General features: G+C 43.2%; 1 protein-coding gene across 2 annotated transcripts in view; it reads left to right on the forward strand.

Moving 5' to 3' along the window:
• Positions 1 to 16,763, forward strand: part of WDR35 (WD repeat domain 35) — an 81,278-nt gene that overhangs the window by 42,581 nt on the left and 21,934 nt on the right. For both annotated transcript variants that reach the window (XM_037894016.2, XM_037894019.2), the window contains 5 exons: positions 2,842 to 2,986; positions 4,600 to 4,669; positions 7,631 to 7,684; positions 12,349 to 12,458; positions 13,736 to 13,946. In XM_037894016.2, the coding sequence (XP_037749944.1) occupies positions 2,842 to 2,986; positions 4,600 to 4,669; positions 7,631 to 7,684; positions 12,349 to 12,458; positions 13,736 to 13,946 (590 nt within the window). The remainder of the gene's footprint in view (positions 1 to 2,841; positions 2,987 to 4,599; positions 4,670 to 7,630; positions 7,685 to 12,348; positions 12,459 to 13,735; positions 13,947 to 16,763) is intronic.

Below are 16,763 nucleotides of genomic sequence, written 5' to 3' on the forward strand. Positions count from 1 at the left end.
CGTGACCAACCTTCAAAAATTGTGTGATTTCTCTATTTAAGTAGACCCCTCATCACTGGCATCAGTGTTAACACCCATTGAGATGAGTGGCGTAGCTCCAGTCTCTCAAAGATATTATTTCAGGCTTTGTGCAAACTCGGGCAAGCATTGCTGCAACAGTTCACATTTTCAAGGGTTTGACTCTGAAGAACACGATGGCATAGGAGGCGTGCCCGTGTGCCATGTGGCAATATCCTGGGCCAGTTCAATCCCTGCCCATCTCAATCTCAGTGATATTCAATACTGCACTGAACAACTGCCTTTTCGTTTGTTTGTTTTTTATATAGCATGTTTCACATAAACTGTATCCCAGATTTTTTCACAGAGCTAAGTAATACAATTAGGGAGTTAGTGGCAGAAGAAGAAATTATTTGTTGTTGAAGAAGGGTAGGTAAGAGAAGACTGTGTTTTTACTTGTGTTTTTGAAATGAGAGGAAGAGTTGATGAGGTGGAGGAATAACAGAAGGCTGCTTTAAGATTGCACAATGTTTGGAAGAGAAGGTCCTCATGTGAATAGTGATGAGATGAGTAGGTGAAGGTGCAGTGATTAAGATGCTGAGGGAGAGAAGAGAGAGAGACTGGAGGAAGTTCATGGAGGGCAATTTTGAGCCGGGTCCTGAAATTAATGGGGCAACAAATGCAGTTATCTGAATTTGTGGGATGATGTGTTTGACACTATTTAGTGTGTTGTTCTAAATTTAAAACTTCTAATTTGCAATGAAAGATACTTTTACTTCCTCAGAAGTCAGAAAAATTTGGTCACTATTTTATTTGTAAAGGATGAAAGCATTCAGATCGTTGTGAGATTTATAGCTGTGCACTAATTAGAAGAATAGAATTAACTCAATCCCCTGTGATTAGAGTTCAGTGAATAGTATGAGTGAATCTGGTGAAGCTGGATCTTCAGATGTAGGTAGAGAAATAAACATGTAAATGAATACATAAAATATAAACAGTTACATAAAATATATTTAAACAGTATATTTTAAAAATATTGTTCAGATACCCCTAAGTATTAGCAGCTGGCTTCCTCAGCCTACATTTACGCTTCTACAATACTGTACAGCCAGGAGCTACCTTGTCTAATCCCCCTCAGACTCAGAAAGGTGAAAACTCATTCAGCCATTCTTTACCCATCTGTCTGCTTTAATATTGTTTCTGCTTGTGAAAGGCTTGTAGCTCCCTCCAGAGTTATGCACGAGTGTTATGCAGTAGAAGAATTTGGAATAATGTAATGCCAAAGAATCAGATTTTGAGTTCTCACTATGTTACCTGTGTGAATGAACCTTTCGTTTCTAGCCTGAGATGTGGAATTTCTTGAATTTGATTTCTCATTTGGCTTGGCTGTGGGGATCTCTCCTATATCCTCTGCAGTGAAGACCGATACAAAGAATTCATTTGCCGCCTTCGCAGTGGTCTTATCTTCCATGAGTTTTCCTTTTGGCACTCAATTGTACTGTGGCCCCTCTGACTTTTTGGCTGGCTTCCTGTTTATGATTTACTTAAAAACAATTTTGCTGTTAATTGGTGTGTATTTAGCTAGATGCTGTTCAAATTCTTTCTTGGCGTGCCTTATTATATTTTTACACTTGATTTGCTTGATTATGCTCCTTTCTATTTTCCTCACTAGGACTTGACTTCCAATTTTTAAAGGATGCCTTTTTGCCTCTAACCACCTCTTTTACTCTGCTGCTTATCCAGGGTGGCTTTTTTGGTCCTCTTACTGTTTGTTTGTTTTTAATTTGGGGGTATACATTTAGTTTGAGCCTCTGTTATGGTATTTTTAAATAGTTTCCATGCAGTTTGCAAGCATTTCACCCTTGTCGCTGTTCCTTTTAATTTCCATCTAAAGTCCTGTTGGTTGTAAATTTTAAAGTAAGGCAAAATGTATGTTTTCCTCAGGTCAAATCATAAAGTCCACATTAATGAAGGAGGATTTCAGGATTTGGCCCTTTCATAATTAATTAAGACAAGACTGTCATACATACAGCACTTTCAAGTTTATGTGTTTTGCTCAAAATTCTAATTGTTTTCACCTATTTGCAGTCAAGGAATCCTGCATAGTGCTTTATCTTCTTTGGGCAATGCTATTTGCCACTTCAAATGTTTTCTTGACTTATATATATATAAATAGGTAGGGTTGAATATATAATACAAATAGTTAATCCTAAATCAAGACGAGAATATTGATTTTATTGCATACACATCATTAGAGCTTTGCTTGATGTCCCTAGAATCTCCTTACTGTTCTGTAGCTTGATAGTTCATCCATTCAGTTAGTCGAACCACATTAAACTCCTCCTTGGACACTCTTCTTCAGAATTAAAGTGACTGTAATACAATTTAATACATTTCCAAAGTGAATTAAACTAAACTAAACTGAATTTAAATTTAGAATTTGTGAGGACAATAAGTGTGTCCTCACAGAGGTTTAATGAGGTTTACCTAATCCACTTTAAAAATTCATTTGGATTAGCTTTCCTGAGTGTCCCTGAGTGCAAGATTTTATGTGTTAAACTGTGTGTGCACAGGTATTAAGAAGTGGTAGGGGAGATTCAGTTGATTTAAGCTAACTTGATTGAGCTCACATGATTGAAAAACACACTTCTTTTGCCTGTGTATATACAACTACAGTGAAGTAACTCAGTAAGGAATGAAATATATTCTTTAGCTATTTTTTCCATAGGACTAGAGATGCAATTCTGTCCACTTGAGCAAAATTTCACTTGTTTCCATTTGATGAATTTGGTCCATGTTTTAATTTGCCATTCTAATTGTATTACTGTTTGGGTTGTATTACAGGACCATTATTTGTTACAATGACCAAAACCCATGTGATAGCAGCTTCAAAAGAAGCATTTTATATCTGGCAATACCGTGTTGCCAAGAAGCTCACAGCAATGGAAATTAATCAGGTAGCACGGACTAGAAAAGAAGGCAGAGAGAGGTTTGTCTCAGTTTTTGTATTTTTTTTTTTTTTTTTTTGCTTTAGCTCAACATGATTGTTAAGAGAGCCTTCCTGGAAATATCAACTCCTCTCCTCTCATCATTTTTATGACTTTGGTTTGCTGAGTCATAAACCTATCTAAGTAAATGAATAAGAATAGTTTTTAAACAGATGCATAGTCATTATCCAGAACTACTTCTGGTTAGAGCATTTTCACAGTCTCCTCCTGCCTCTGTGACCTCCTGTTCAATGTCTCCTTTGGTGGCTCCTTTGTCCTCTCCCACTCTGAGCGCTGTCTTTGGCTTCTTTTCTTCTTTATATACACTATGCCTAGGCAAGCTTATCCACTCCCATGACTGTTTCCCTGTTGATGACATCCACAGCTACCTCTCTACCCCTGACCCAGAGGCAATGCATGGGGGAGGGTCATGTGACACACACCGCGCCCCCCCCCCCCCCCGCCCAGTTTTCTGCCAACAGCTAAATGTTCTGAGGGGACCCATCCAGAGGGGCCACTGCAGACTCTGCTCCACAGAGCAGTGAGAGTAGGCAAGGCCTCGGGATGCCCAGCAGCGAGGAAGCAGCAGCTCCCCCTGGCAGCGACACTCACCATGGATCTATGCAGCATGGGGAGGGAGGAAGCAGTGGTATGACTGGATGTGGGCTGAGTTTTTCTCCCGTCCCCCAGCCCTGCTACATGGGGCTGCTTCTCCTTCCCTGCTGCTGGAGTCCCAGCGTTTCCTGCTGCCTGCTTTGCAGACCACCACGCTCGGGCCTGTTTCCAAGGCAGAGGTTGCTCTCCCACTCCTATAGCAGGGGTTCTGCCCCGTGGGAAACTGCTCCCCTCTCACTGTAGTGGGGCTTGCCTACCTTTCATTAACAGCAGCCTGGTGCCCCCGGCCCAAGTTGCTTGGCATTGCTGTTTGCCCCACACCCCGAAAGTTCCTCTGTGTCCCCTCCAGGGGTGCACGCCCCACACTTTGAAAATCTCTGTTCTAGATCCAGAGGTGACGCATGAGGCGGTTACATGCCACCCTCCGAACCTTTAAATTGTGCCCCCCCACACTATCAACTGTTACGTGTCGCCTCTTCCCTGACCTGTCTCACTGTAAACAAACTCACATCTCAGACTGTATCTTTCACCTTTACTCCTGTCTGGCCTGTCGTCATCTCAAACTCAACATGTCAAAAGCTACACTCCTCATCTTTCTTCCAAAATGTTTCCTTCCTGCTTCTGTCTCCATCATTGGCAATAGCTTCACTATTCTTCCTCCCAACCTTGGTGTGATTTTTTTTTTCTTCACTGCACTCCATCCTCCTTCCACATAGATACTATCATTGTCTCCACAGCATCCTCTATTCCCACATTTCCATGTTAATCTTTGGTACTGTATGTAGAACAATAATAATAACTCTGCTTTGAATTGACTTAAAGGGACTAAAGGATATTACCTCACCCACCTTGTCTTTTTTAAAGGGACACTGCCAGAGCTTAAAAACTGGCTTACTTTTAATCTTTCCCCAAATTGATGCACTTTTTTTCAAGATTGCAGATACTTGTTTTTCACCCAAACTGATCTCTTCTCCTTTTGAAACCCTATTCTTTTGTATAGGATTTATCACATTGATGATATCCCTACTGGAGCTGCAGATGGAGCGCTTGATTACAGCAAGGCCATTCAAGTAAGTGATCCTTTTAACCAGTATATTATACTGTCATTGCTTACTTAATAATTGTGAGCATTACTCTGTTCAGATTAATACATTTTAAAATGAGTGTAGCCATTTTGTTTGAACTTCCTTGTATTCCCATCTCCTGCACATGTGTTGTTCCTCTCTTTCTACTGTTTATTATCGTCATATGTTAATACAGTACCATGAATTTTACAGAACATAGAAAAGGCATGGTCCCTGCCCTAGAGAGTTAGAAAGAAAGAAAACAAACACGATGCCAATGAGACCTCAATAATTCAAAAATTTGCCAGCTGCTCTTTTAACTGCGCTATCCAGATGTACACATGCTTACGATGAATAACCTTGAGATCTGTGTATAGTGCTTGTGTTCTTCCTCATCCCTGTTCTCCCTCCTTCACCTTTTATTACCCTTACTTGTTTCGTCATGTCTAAAACTACAGTTGTAGGCTGTTCAAATCAGAGACAGTGTCATCTTATTTCTTCAGTAAATTTGGGAGCTATTATTAGTACTATTACTACTACATTTCCCATAGTTCAGGGTCATAATAAGCATCACTGTTTACGAGTGATGCTTGATAGTTTCTTCCCAGATCAGCTGAACCCTGTGGCTGCTTGGTAATCCCCTCTGAGCTGCTTTCTTGTAGATTTACAGTAGGCAAGCTGCACTTTCCTACTGTTGATCCCCAACTGCCAGAGCAGTTCACCTGTGGCTTCTTAGACTGCAGGGAAAAGAAGTTATAAAGGAAGACAGGCGAAGTTACTTAGTAGACCAAATATAGAATACACATGAAATTTTGAATTGACATGAACAAATAAAATAGCTGAGATTTGTCTCTTACTACAGCAAAGCAACACACATTTTAAAACATTTTAAATTGAAAGTAGCTGTGTTTTAAATAAAAGAGAAATATTATTTATTGACTTGCAAATAAAACACAGAAATGCTGCTATTTTCTCATAGGGCAAAATCACTGGATTTTATAAAACGGTGAGAGTGTTCTCTTCATAGAGATATCACGTACAGTTCAGCCACTAATGGGAATTTAAAGTAGACTGGAGAATCTGATTTATGGAAATAGTTTTATTTATTAAATGAATATGGTACACTGAGAGCCTTTCTGCCATAGCACATTGAATGGAAAGCTCTACTTCCAGGGCAGAGGAGTAAGTAGTGAAGCTCAATACTATTATCCTGAATGAACAGTAAATGAGACACTCTGAAATACAAATAAAGGCACCTTCAGGGCCCCATAAATAATATTACAAAACAGTGTAATGTGAAATAACCAAATACTAGCTACTGAAGTAATGCATTACATTTTGTTATTAAAACTAAGTGTGTTTTCTGTACTTCAGTGTAGCATGAAAATAGAGCAGTCTAACTATTAAGCTAGAGCAACAGCTCATACTAGTTTCATAACTAGGCATTCTGTGACCAAAACAAAGGATAAAAGGACCAAGTCACTGCCTCCTACAGGGAAAAACTCGAGAAGGGGAAGGTGTAAAGAAAATTTCAGAGAAACAAACCTTGTAGAACTTCCTGGAATTATGATTTTGGTGGGAGGGACTTGGGGCCATGGAGTTTAGAGGACATGCCCTTTTCCACCTCTATGAATCTCAGATCTCCCCTGTGGAAATGGATGCTGCCCTGCTTATCCCCTGCCTCCCCTCTTACCCCACATATATTTAAACATAGGCTGTAACCTGTGCAGCGTTGATGAACGTAAGAAGTGTGTCCAGTTTAGACATACCAAAACATAGGGGAAGGGAGTCTCACTGCCATTGGCTTGGTCTTCCTTCAATTGCTCAGTAGCAGTGGAGGGAACCCAGGGAGAGTGTCATAGTTCAGTGCAACTGCACCTGTATGTCCCCTCAGTGGCCCAGCAAGGGCACCCACTCTCGGCTTCCATCTCCCCAGCCATTGCCTTTCTGGGTGGAAACACACATCTCTCTCCCTTCTGACTGGGATATTTCCAGGCTGCACAGTTCCCTGCTTTCACTGTGTTTCCCAGCAGAGGCGAGTTGCCCAGGGATGCCTGCTTGCTTTCTCTTCAGAGGTGGTTAACAAGTGTAATTACTACAGATATAAGCTATCACACAGCACTTCCTCTGCAAGACTACTTTACTCTTAAGGTAAAAAACATTACAGCGAAAACATATTAAAAACAATAAAGAACCAACATGCATACTAATAAGCTTATCAGAATTAACTTCAACCCTAACACGGTTCTGTCAGGATGCAGTCCTTCCATCCCCCGCCCAGTGTGATTCCTTAGTAGTCAAAAGTTCATCGCAGCTTCAGCTTAGAACAAGCACGCTCATAAAATGTTTAGTTCACCCTTTATACATTTCAAGGATCTTTGGTCAAGAGTTTCATTCCAGAGATTGCATTAATCTTGTCTTCCTGTAAAGAAGTTCCATACAGTCTCACAATACCACATAAATGTTTGAATTTTTAATACAGTGAACTTCAAAGATGTTAAACTTAATTCAATAAAGTTCATTCAGGATGTTGCAGGAAATAGTCAGTATCACAGGGAGATAATACTACTTCCAGCCGTATTGCCTCCTACCAAGATTTTTGTATGAATCCTTCAAATAGGACTACACATGGGAGAACCTCCCTCATAATTTTTTTTATTATACTATTTAAGAGATGTTTGGAGTAAGAACAGTCTTTCATAAAGTCAGTAAATTAATTCCAGGTAAACTGAAAATCTTCCTGGTAGTTTCAAATAAGTTTAAATTATTGATCTGTACCAAGCCCTTTTTAGGGAGTATCTCTGATGCATTTTGCCTTTCCTCAGTGGCAAAAACACAAATTCATTCCCAGCTTTTGGTCTTCTAGTTTGCAGTTAATTGTATTGTTGCTCTGCTACTGTTCTTTGACAATGAATTCTTACTGAGGTGATTAAAACTGGTGTTCTGGTGGCATTTATATGCTTTCAGGGAACAAGGGATCCAATCTGTGCAATAACCGCATCTGATAAGACACTAATTGTGGTAAGTGGCATAGTTTAAATAAGCTGACCTTGGGCAGTCACAAGTAAAGTTGGAAGAAACCTTCATAAGGATTTGAATAAGTATTCAAACATCTGAAACTTTTTCTGAACTGAGTTACTATTCCATGATCAAATCCTCCTTGCATTACTCACATGAATACTCTAGTGCCATTGATTTATATTGAGGCTATGCATTTGAGGAAAGACAGCAAGTTTAGCTCCAACTTTGTAAACCTGGCTTGTGAACCAGAAATGAAAAGTGTCTTTTGGCCTCACCGTAGAGTGAATTTGACATCATTGACACAATGTAAGTAAAATTGAAGGGACATTGAACACGCACTTTCTCACATGCATGTGTTTTATACCGTGTAAAGAACAGATGTCTTCTCACTTTGCCCACCAGCTATGCTTCAAGCATGTATGCACAGAGTTGAAAAAACATGCTGATTCATTGCCAAAGGCAAATGAGCCTATGCGCTCCAATAGAATTGTGCATGAAATATTATGATGTATTTATACATTGCCAGACTGGCAAAATGGTGATGTTTTGGCTTTTTTTTTTAAAAAAAGGCTCTGAGCTCAAATTTACCATTTTGTTCAGCCTCACAAGGTATAAGGTAAATAAAACAATATTCTATATAAACTATGCTGGAATGCAGAGGCTCACGTCATCTTTTGAAAATTTTGTTTTTGGACAGTTTTCACCTAGAAATTTTTTTAAAATAAATGGACACATTTTCAGAAAGTAGCATCTCATGTTGTACTTGTAATTTTTCATTTGTATGTGCAAATACTTCACTGCATGTGCAAGACTGAAGGCTGGGTTGAGTCTGGCTGAAAATGTGGTCCTATATTTTTGTTTTTAAACTTTTCAAAACTGAAGTTTCACTGGACACTGGAAAAAGTCTCATGGTGGATTAATCTGTCTCAATTTGACCTTTTTATTGTCCTCTGTATTGGATCCAAGACCTCTGAGTATGGGCTCATTCTTGCTAGGATAGTTTTCACTTTTGACAATCAGCCTTTGTCATAAGGAGCTATTCATATGATGCTCTAGATCTTTTATAATCTATTTACAAAAGTAGTACATGAGCATTGGCAAAGGAAAATGAAGTATTATATTGCTTTCCAAGAGGTCTGTCTCATAATAATCACTGCTCCTTGTCTTGGAAAGCGTTGTGTCACCCAGTGGTTTTCTTCTGCGTAGTGTATAAATGGTTGCTTAAGTGGTTCTTTTTTCCTCCCCGCTTGGGCTGCAATAACTATGGACCGGTGGGTCCTCAGCACTGTGCAATAGGGTACACCCTGCAGTTTATTTCTACCCCTCCCTCCCATCCTACCCCTCTTCCCCATCCCTCTTTAGGGACCCTTCTCACGAGCAGCTGCTCAGACAGGAGGTACAGGCCCTTCTACAAGTCGGGGTTGTGGAGGAAGTCCCTGCTCATCGAAGGGAAAAAGGGTTCTATTCCTGGTATTTTCTCATTCCAAAGGTCAAAGGTGGTCTCCACCCCATTCTGGACCTGCGGGACCTCAAAAGATATCTCAACAAATTGAAGTTGCACATGGTCTCCCTGGCCTCCATCATCCTTTCCCTGGATCCGGGAGACTGGTATGCCGCCCTCAATTTGAAGGACGTCTATTTTCATATATCAATATTCCAAGTGCACACGTTTTCCGTGTTTCCTGGTGGGGACTGCTAGCTACCAGTTTATGGTGCTTCCCTTTTGGCTTTGCAACAGTGCAAGGGTGTTCACCAAATTCATGTCGGTGGTGGCCGCTTACCTCAGACGTCGGGGTATCCAGATCTACCTGTACCTTGACGACTTGCTTGTCAAGGGCCGCTCCAGATCTCAAGTCCAACACCATGTCAAAGTGCTGCAGGACTCGTGCTGAGTTCTGGGCCTGTTGATAAATGAGCAAAAGTCAACGTTAGTCCCAGTCCATAGGATAGAATTAATCAGTGTGGTGCTAGACTACTGACTCCAGGGCGTTTCTACCACAGGACAGGTTCGACTCAATGTCATAGCTAACTGCCAACCTCTTCGTGCACCCAATCACAACAGCCAGAGTCTGTCTCAGGCTTCTAGGTCACAAGGCAGCATGCACATATGTGGTCCGCCACCCAAGGCTCAAAATGTGTCCCCTCCAGGTGTGGCTGGCAACGGCCTACTCCCCATCCAGAGATCACCTGCACAAGGTTGTCATGATCCCGTGCAGTGTACTCACCTCCCTAAAGTGGTGGTCCAACCGAAAGGGGGTAATGGCTATTTGCGAATCCTTGGCCCGAGGTCTCGCTGATATCGGATGCCTCAGACCTCGGATGGTGGGTACATGTCAAGACAATGTGGACCCAGGGAACTTGGTCCCTGCAGGAGCATGCGGTGCACATAAACATCAAAGAGCTCGAGGCCATCCGCCTAGCTTGCAGGGACTTCCTTCCCCAGTTGTCGGGTCAAGTGGTGCGAGTCCTGACAAACAACATGGCCTCCATGTTCTATGTGAACAGACAGGGGGGAGCGTGATCATTGGCTCTTTGTCAGGAAGTCATCCGTCTGTGGGGTTTCCGTATCCAGCACAGAATCCACATGGAGACAGCGTATCTCCCTAGTGTTAACACCCTGGTGGACCACCTCAGCAGGTCCTTTTGCTCTCATCACAAGTGGGAGCTCCATCCCAAGGTTACCCGGATGATTTTCCACAGGTGGTGAGCTCCCCGAGTGGACCTGTTTGCCACCAAACAGAACAAGAAATGTCTTCATTTCTGCTCACTGCAGGGTCTAGGTGAGAGCACCCTTTCAGACGTGTTTCTCCTGTCATGGGCGAGGGATCTGCTGTATGCTTTCCCACCGATCCTGGGGTAACCGACTCTGGGATGGTTGAGTTCTGTCAAAGATCAAGAGGGACAAGGCTCGTGTCATCATGGTCGCCCTGGCGTGGTCTCACCAACATTGGTACGGCACGCTCATGGATCTAGCCGTGGCCACTGCCCGGATCTCCTGTTCCAGGATCACGGTCAGCTCCTGCACCCGAACCTCACCCCGCTTCACCTTACAGCTTGTCTGCTGCATGGCTAAACCCAGAGGAGCGGGCCTGCTCCAGTCAGGTGCAGCAAATTCTCTTGGAAAGTAGGAAGCCCTCACTAGAGCTACGTAACTGGCTAAATGGAAGCAGTTCTTCTGCTGGGCGGCAAAGCGGGGTATCTGTCCAACCCAGTTGTTTCTCCAATCCATCCCATTACCTGCTCCAGTTGAAGAATCAGGGCCTCACTTTCTTCTCCATCAGGGTCCACTTGGAGGCTATATCGGCGTTCCACCTGCATGTTCAAGGTCGGTCGATGTTTTCACATGACATGATGATCAGGTTTCTGAAGGGCCTGGAAAGGCTCGTCCCACCAATCAGAGACCCAATTCCTCAATGGGATCTCAACCTGGTCCTCTCGAGGCTCACTGGCCCTCCCTTTGAGCATTTGGCCTTCTGCTTCCTTTCTCATCTCTCGTGGAAGGTGGCTTTTCTGGTGGCCATTACCTCAGCGAGGAGAGTCTCCGAACTGAGGGCCTTCACGTCGGAGCCACCATATATTGTCCTTTACAAAAAGAAGGTACCAATATTGCCCCATCCGGCCTTTCTGCCCAAGGTGGTGTCCTCCTTCCATGTCAACCGGGACATTTTCCTCCCAGTGTTCTATCCCAAGCCACACTTCTCTAGTGAGGAGAGGCGGCTACACGTGTTGGATGTTTGATATGCGCTGGTTTTCTATCTGGAGCACACCAAACCGTTCGGCAGATCGACTCAGCTTTTTATAGCAACAGCAGAAAGAATGAAAGGCCTTCCTGTGTGCTCTCAGAGGATCTCAAACTGGATTACCTCTTACATCTGTACCTACTATGAGCTGACTCAGGCCCAGCTGCCATCGATTGTGAAAACCCTCTCAACCAGAGCCCAAGCGTCCTTGGCAGCCTTCCTAGACCATGTCTCTATCCAGGACATCTGCAGGGCTGCAACGTGGTCTTCAGTGTACACGTTTACCGCACATTATGCCATCATCCAGCAGGCCAGAGATGACGCTGGGTTACAGTCTACCTGTCCATGAACTACCTGCTTCTCGAGGTACTGCTTGGGAGTCACCTAGAATGGAATGGACATGAGCAAGTACTCAAAGAAGAAAAGACAGTTACCTTTTCCGTGACTGGTGTTCTTCAAGATGTGATGCTCATGTCCATTCCATGACCTGCCCTCCATCCCCACTGTCAGAGTTCCCGGCAAGAACGAACTGAGGGTGAGGGGAGCCAGCAGTGCCCCTTATACCATGGCATATGTGCGCCACTCCAGAGGACGCCAGAGCCAGTTCCCTACAGATACCACTGAGGGGAAAACTTCTGGCACTGGTGCATGTGATGAACACACACACCTAGAATAGAATGGACCTGAGCAACGCATTTTAAAGAATACCAGTTATGAAAAAGGGTAACTGTCTTTTTGTTTAATGTTGTGTTGCTGTTCCCTCTCTGTGTTCCTTCTGGTTTGTTCTTCATCCAACAAATCTTAGTCTTAGGACAGCTTATAAAGAAAGTTAAATAGTTTAATATTAGGCAAAGTTTGTTAAACAGTTTAATATTAGGCAAATTATATAGGCTGCCTCAATATGCAAAATCTCCTTTTTTCTAGGGGCGTGAATCTGGCACCATTCAGAGATACAGTCTTCCTAACGTTGGATTAGTTCAGAAGTATGTCCTGAACTGTCGGGCCTATCAAATGTCTTTGAATTGCAACTCCAGGTAAGTCATAGATCTGGTTCTAACATAGCCACTTGATTTTAAAATAATATTCTAATTGATTGGGATGGTTTATTTGGGACTTATTTCATGGGTTTAAAATATATTATTTAATCTAGGAGGCAGTATAGTCCAATGGGTAGGACACTGGATTGGGATTTGAAACCTGGCTTCTATTACTTGCTTCTCATTGGCTTCCAATGTGACCTTGTGCTATTACTTAATTTCTCTGTACTTCTTTCTCCCCATCTCCAAAATGGGAATAATAATTCTAACTCCCCTTTGTAAAGCACTTGAAGATACATGGATGAAAAGTGCTATTTAGGTGCCAAATGTTTTTATTTCACTAACAATGTTATTGTTCATTAACATTGGTGTTCTTGTATCCTGATTGGCTCTCCTCACACACTGATGCACATACATACTTCCCATTCCGATTAATAGGAATTATTAGCACATGATTGACAGATGATATGTGGTGATTTTCTCATTTTACTCTTTTTATGTTAAAGATGCAGAAGTTATAGTCGGAAGCTATGCTTTTCAAAACTGGTTGTTTTAATCTTCTCATGTGAAACTTCACCACACATGCGACCTCCTCTTTTTTCTTATACAGGAAATTCTTTAGGATTGTCAAGATAATATCTTGAAGGATAATCCAGTTAATCTCTGCAATTGTTTAAAATACAGTTAAAATATAATTTCTTAAAGTTTGTCAAAAACTTTAAGAAATGTTGATGATTTCCAGTTATGCAGAGATGTGTGAACCTTTTTTACTGCAATGGAATATTTCATTATATTTGCTAGTTAATGTTTATTGTAAGAGGTATGACATTTGGTTTTGGGTGTAATACATGATGCATCTTACTGGTATGGCAATCACGAAGTCAACTGTGTAGGGTCAGATTTAACAATTTGCTGAGCTCCTGTAAAGTACTGAGTGCCCCCATACACATTGAATGGGATTTGAATGCATTCGGTGCCTTGTAGGAGTAGGCCCTTGATGTGTAGATGAATGTCTGCCATTTGGAACTGTGTATGTCTTTATTTCATTCTTTCCACCCTGTGGCCTTACTCTTTTCTCACACTGGTATAAATCAGGTGTAGCTGCATTGAAATCAGTGGAATTACACTGGTGTAAAATTACTGAGAGAGCAGAATCAGGCCTCCAGCATCTAGTTTAGTCTGTCTGTTGCAGAATTATTGTAAATTTACAGATTTGAATAGTACTAATCAGCTGTTTCATTTCACCTCCCCCCCCCCCCACCATTTTCTGTTAGTCGTCTTGCTATCATAGACCTTTCTGGAGTTCTGACTTTCTTTGATTTGGATACACGGGTAACAGACAGTACAGGACAGCAAGTCGTAGGCGAGCAGCTGAAGTTGGAGCGCAAAGATGTCTGGGATATGAAATGGGCCAAAGATAATCCAGATTTATTTGCTATGATGGAGAAAACAAGAATGTATGTTTTCAGAAACTTGGATCCTGAGGTAAAACAATCCGCATAAGAAAATGAGTCACTTACAGTGTATTCCATATTGTACATTTGGAATTCTGTGACTAGTAGGACTTCTTACAAACTTAAAGTTAAGCAGGTATTTAAATACCTTGCTGAATCTCAGGGTCTATATCTGGAAGTCTCAAAAGCCAGCTAGCTCTATTGTGTAAGTGCTGCTTACGAAAAATAAATGACCAAACTCCAGATATATTAGAAAAATAAAAAGGAACATCTGATTTTACTTATATTCTGCTTTTATGAGATTACAAAAAATAGTGCTTATCGATATTTATTTTAGATATCATCATGGCTAGGATTTTATTGGAAATTAATGATAAAACATGGAGAGTTAAATCCACATCTGACTTTTTTGTTATAATCTAGATATAGAAAAACATGTTTGTCCTAAATAATATATAGATTTTAATTGTCTGTACATCAGTGGTCTCCAACCTTTTTATGCCCAAGATCACTTTTTGAATTTAAGGGCAACCCCACCCCTTCCCCAAAGCCCCACCCTGCTCACTCCATCCCCCCTCTCTCCATTGCTCGCTCTCCCGCATCCTCACTCACTTTCCCCAGGCTGGGCAGGGGTTTGGGAGGGGGTGCGGGCTCTGGGCTGGCGCCAAGGGGTTCGCAGTGTGGGGGGGGACTCCAGGCTGAGCCTGGGGTAGGTGGTTGGGGTACAGGAGGGGGTGAGGGGTGCAAGCTCTGGGAGGGAGTTTGGGTTCAGGAGGGGGCTCCAGGCTGGGGCAGAGTGTTGGGGTGCAGGAGGGGGTATGGGGTGCTGGCTCTGGGAGGGGGGTCAAGGTGGGGGCAGGAGGGGGTTTGGGGTGCTGGAGGCGGTTCGTGGTGCCGGCTCTGGGAGGGGGTCAGGGATGGGGCAAGGGTTTGGGGTGCAGGAGGGGGTATGGGGTGCTGTCTCTGGGAGGGAGCTTAGGGCTGGGGCAGGGACTTGGGGTGCAGGAGGGGATTTGGGATGCTGGCTTTGGGAGGCAGCTCAGGGCTAGGGGTTGGGGTGCGGCCTCCCGCCAGGCAGCACTTACCTCGGGCAGCGCAGCAAGACTAAGGCAGGCTCCCTGCCTGCCCGGGCCCCACGCTGCTCCCAGAAGGGGCCAACACACCCCTGCAGCCCCTGAGGGAGGCAGGGAAGCATGTGAGTCCGAGTCTGCATGCTGCCCCTCTCTGCAGGCGCTGCCCCTCTCTGCAGGCACTGCCCCCACAGTCCCATTCCCAGCCAATGGGAGCTGCGTGGGCAGTGCTTGCAGGCAGGAGCAGCGCACGGAGACCCCTGCCTGCCCGCTCTCCCTTGGGGACACGGGGGTGTGCTGGCCACTTCCAGGAGTGGTGTAGGGCTGGGGCAGGCAGGGAGCCTGACTTAGCAGCAGCCCCGCTGCGCCACCGGAGATTACAATCGACCGGTTGGTGACCATTGCTGTACATCTATATGTAAGACTGGTTATTCTATTGTGCATCTGTTTCTCATAAGAAATGTCATTAAAGTTTAATTTGGGGAAGAAGGAAGTCTGTTTACATATATTAAACTATGAGAGAGCCAATGTGGATGAGGTAATATCTTTTATTGAGCCAACTTCAATTGGTGAAAGAGACAAGCTTTTGAGCTTACACAGAGCTCTTCTTCGGGTCTGGCAAGATACTCGGAGTGTCACTAGGACAAAGGAGGGTTGGTGGGTTATAGAATGTTGTAAAGAGCCATTCATCCAGTATCTTTACCAAGTCCATGATTTCTAGTGTGTAGCAAAGTTATGAATTTAAGCTGCCAGGCTCATCTTTTGAAGGTGTTGTGTAGGTTTCCTTTAAGGGTGAGGACTGAGAGGTCAGTTATGAAGTGATGATTTTCTGAAAAGCGTTCGCCCACATCTCAGTCCTTATCCTCAAAGGAAACCTTCAAAAGGAAACCTTGTTAGGCTATGTTTTACGCTAGAAATGCTATAGCAGAACAGCTTGAGCGCTACAGCTGTGCTGCTTTAGCATTTCTAGTGTAGACACTACAGCGACAGAAAGGGTTCTTACGTCACTGTAGTAACTCCACCTCCCCGAGAGAGGATTCTTCTGTTGACTAGCACTGTCCACACCAGGGGGTTACGTCAGCATAGCTACGTCTCTTAGAGGTGTGGATTTTTCACACTCCTGAGAGATGTAGCTCTGCCGATGTAAGTTTTCTGTGTAGATCAGCCCTTAGACACTAAAAATCATGGACTCAATAAAGACACTGGATTTTTGGCCACTAACCCTTCTTGTCCTATGACTGTAGAGGCGTTAACTGCTAACTTCACCTGGAGCAGTATCTTACAACATGTTAACTTGTTATGCTAAACAATTGGTTCCACCTTGTATTTAGCTGTGACTCTTAGGGCGGGTCTACACTATGTCGCTGACAGACGCAAAACATCCATACCCCTGAGAAACGTAGTTAAGCCAACCTAAGTCACAGTGTAGACAGCACTAAGTCAATGGAGGAATTCTTCCATCAACCTAGTTACTGCCTCTCCGGGAGGTGGATTTAATACAGTGTTGGAAGAACACGTTTTGTTGCTTTAGTAAGAGTCTACACTGAAGTGCTACAGCAGAACAACTGCAGTGCTGCAGCTGTTCTGCTGTAATACTAGAGTAGACATAGCCTGAGTACCATTCCCAGACCCGAAGAAGGGCTCTGCATAAGTTGGAAAGCTTGTCTCTTTCACAAACAGAAGTTGGTCCTGTAAAAGATATTATCTCACTCACTTTGTCTCTCTAATATCCTTGGACCAATGCAGCTACAACAACACTGCAAACAAATATGAAACTT

The sequence above is a fragment of the Chelonia mydas genome, chromosome 3 (genome assembly GCF_015237465.2).
Source record: "Chelonia mydas isolate rCheMyd1 chromosome 3, rCheMyd1.pri.v2, whole genome shotgun sequence".
Taxonomy (NCBI): domain Eukaryota; kingdom Metazoa; phylum Chordata; order Testudines; family Cheloniidae; genus Chelonia; species Chelonia mydas.